Here is a 2,699-nt window from a genome sequence, read left to right as displayed (position 1 = left end):
ATGTTTTGGAAAGCTGCTGTAACTTTTGGTTATCATGGTTGAAGGTCATTATGTCATTTGATCGACTAAACAAACTGTTGTGTAGTTAACTGTGCTTTGTTAGACTGCTGTTGCCAACTTTAAATCTTTGCTCAATGGTTTCCACTTTTGACTGTTTATTAAGTTTTTTGGAATACTTTGGGGGTTTAACGATGCCGTTTCTTTAATGTATTGTTGTTGTTGCAGGTAAGACTTGTTTTCGATGTGCCTGAGCCTGGGGTTACTATTATCAAACTCACGCATTCAGATGTTCCTGAGGAGGATAGGTTGGTTTTTATTTGTTTTGTATTCTGGTATGGCTAATTTGTTATTGTTAGAATAGTGTTCTGAAGTTTTTTTTATTAGTTTTGAGAGGAATAAAGCTCTTTTTGTTTGAATCAGATTCTATTATAACCTTTATACTTCCCATCATTCACTGTTTTTTGATGTTTAACCATTGCTCGTTTTCATGGTTTTTGCTTTGCCTTTGTACTTGATTTAACTGTTTCTTTTGTTATAGGCATTGAAGTTATCCTCCGCGAAATTTTGACTTGTCGAGAAAGTCGAAGTACGGCAGACCGAAGATGGAACTCACCCTGACTCGATCGGATGATTGGCATCTTCATCTCCGTGATGCTGACCTTCTTCAAGCTGTTGCCCCTCACAGGTTGTTTTGCTTTTTAATAACAACGTTTTCTTATTGTTGACTTTTGGGGCATTCAATTTGAGTAATTATATTTGCTCAAGTGGCTGAAATCACTTTTTCAATTCAGTTGAACACTTAAACTGGTATTTTTGGTTAATGTCTTAAATAATAAAAAAAATTGTGTTTTTGAGTCATTGTTTCCATATTTATATTCTTGAACCTATACCAGTTTGAATTCAATATCTATTACTTGAAATATTCCATGTATTGGATTGATTAATTCTGTACAATCTTTGATCAAATTAACCAAAACAACCATTTGCTCACTCCTAGTTGACTTGAATTACTTCAATTTATGATAATATTATTTGAATGATTGTGATTTTTCCGTCTAATTTGTATTCTTACCGCAGTGCAAAGCTTTTTGGAAGGGCGATAGTAATGCCAAATTTGAAGCCTCCTATTACCACCACCGCGGCCGTTGCTTATGGAGAATCAATCTTGAAAGCATTGCTTGCTCGTAGCAACTTCACTCCACTAATGACAATATATTTAACAGATAAAACCAGTCCGAATGAGATCAAGCTCGCCAGAAGTCTGTCTCAAATTTAATATGGTATCTAAGATTCTTCTTTTTTGTTTCACATGTAACAGACCTCTACCAAACTCCTCTGTCTCTTTATTTTTCGTGCCGGGCTCCTGCATTCACAGCCATTTTTAATTTAGTCCTTTTATTTGGAACTGTAGAGGAACTGCACTTAAAACAAGTAGCTCCTATTTGTTATTTGGCCCCATTTGTTCTGACTTGAGTCTTGCAGTTTTTCTTATGATTGGTTCTAATGTGTTGACAGGAAAGAGTGGAGTTGTCTTTGCTGTTAAGTTGTACCCGGCCGGGGCTACCACAAATTCTCAAGATGGTGTTACAGATCTGTTTGGGAAATGCTTACTAGTTCTTGAAGAGATGGTTGAGGCAAACATGCCATTGCTGGTAATAATTTCAACCATACTAGGTTCATATCTTTTGTTGCTTAACTACAAGGCTCTTGTACATTGGCAATGTGATTTCTTAGATAACATATGACAGGCAAGTGCAGCCTATATAACATTGTCAATATTTCAAGACACTGCTTTCTCATTTTATACTTTTGTTGCTTTCAACTTCCTTAATATGAATCCGATCAATTTATAGGTTCATGGAGACGTCACAAATTCTAATATCAATTTTTCCCTTTCTGAAACTCTCTTTAATTTTCTAACTTTTTAACTTAAACTGAAATTATAATGCTTGGTGTTCATGCAGTACATTGAGGTTCTGAACGTAGAGGTTTTGATGTTGAAGTTCATGACTGGGAAATTCTGAAAAGCATTGTCTACGGTGGACTAATTGAATCAATCAAAACTTTAGGGGTTGTATCTTCTGCAGCTGGTGCGGGTGCCAATACATGTAAGTTTTCTCTATTTTCCCCTTCCCTAGATTACATTAAAATTCTAGCTTGTTCTTATAATCCAAACTTGAAACAAAATTCTAATTAAATCTAGCTTGTGTTCTTTTGATGTTCATATTTTTTTACTTGCTACAATTGTGTTCAAGTATGATATATTTATATAAATATTGATAAATTAGTAATTACTTTTATATAATTTTGATATATATATATATATAGTGTGTGTTCGTGCCTTGTTCATGTTGTTTTTACAATATTATATTTTATATAAAATTTTAGTTATTTTTCTAGTATTGCGTCCAAAATTAGCAAATCTAATTCTAAGCACGTTCTTAATGGAAAAAATACTAATTTATTGCTGTTAATTTGTTTTTTTTACTGTAGACAAACATTTGTTAAGGCACTTTCAAAGACCTCAAAAGAGGTGAAATTGTTATTTGTATTTACTAAATGGTTTGAAAGCTTGAAATGTTAATGCGATTGCTTATAGCGTTTGTAATAACCATTTTTTAAAACAATTTATTTTAAAAAACAATTATGACTTATTTAAAGAAAATATGGATTTTTGAATTAATTTAAATTAAATTGAA

At 32.8% G+C, this 2,699-nt stretch overlaps 1 protein-coding gene across 1 annotated transcript; it reads left to right on the top strand.

Annotated features, from left to right (window-relative positions):
* Nucleotides 1-2,024, top strand: LOC120146250 (dihydroorotase, mitochondrial-like). The gene is made up of 6 exons (XM_039159868.1): nt 1-18; nt 226-305; nt 548-685; nt 1,078-1,259; nt 1,516-1,652; nt 1,965-2,024. The coding sequence occupies exons 1-6, from the start codon at nt 1-3 to the stop codon at nt 2,022-2,024; spliced, it is 615 nt and encodes a 204-aa protein (XP_039015799.1).
* Nucleotides 2,025-2,699: the final 675 nt, after the last annotated feature.

The sequence above is a fragment of the Hibiscus syriacus genome, unplaced genomic scaffold (assembly GCF_006381635.1).
Source record: "Hibiscus syriacus cultivar Baekdansim isolate YM2019G1 unplaced genomic scaffold, ASM638163v2 tig00110904_pilon, whole genome shotgun sequence".
NCBI classification, from domain to species: Eukaryota; Viridiplantae; Streptophyta; class Magnoliopsida; order Malvales; family Malvaceae; genus Hibiscus; species Hibiscus syriacus.
This window is presented reverse-complemented; position numbering and strand designations above follow the sequence as displayed.

Bases quoted from the DNA above. Each gene is read 5' to 3' on its own strand.
- LOC120146250 (XM_039159868.1), top strand. The intron at 306-547 runs GTTGGTTTTTAT...TAGGCATTGAAG, and splicing joins GATGTTCCTGAGGAGGATAG to TTATCCTCCGCGAAATTTTG. The intron at 1,653-1,964 runs GTAATAATTTCA...GTGTTCATGCAG, and splicing joins AGGCAAACATGCCATTGCTG to TACATTGAGGTTCTGAACGT.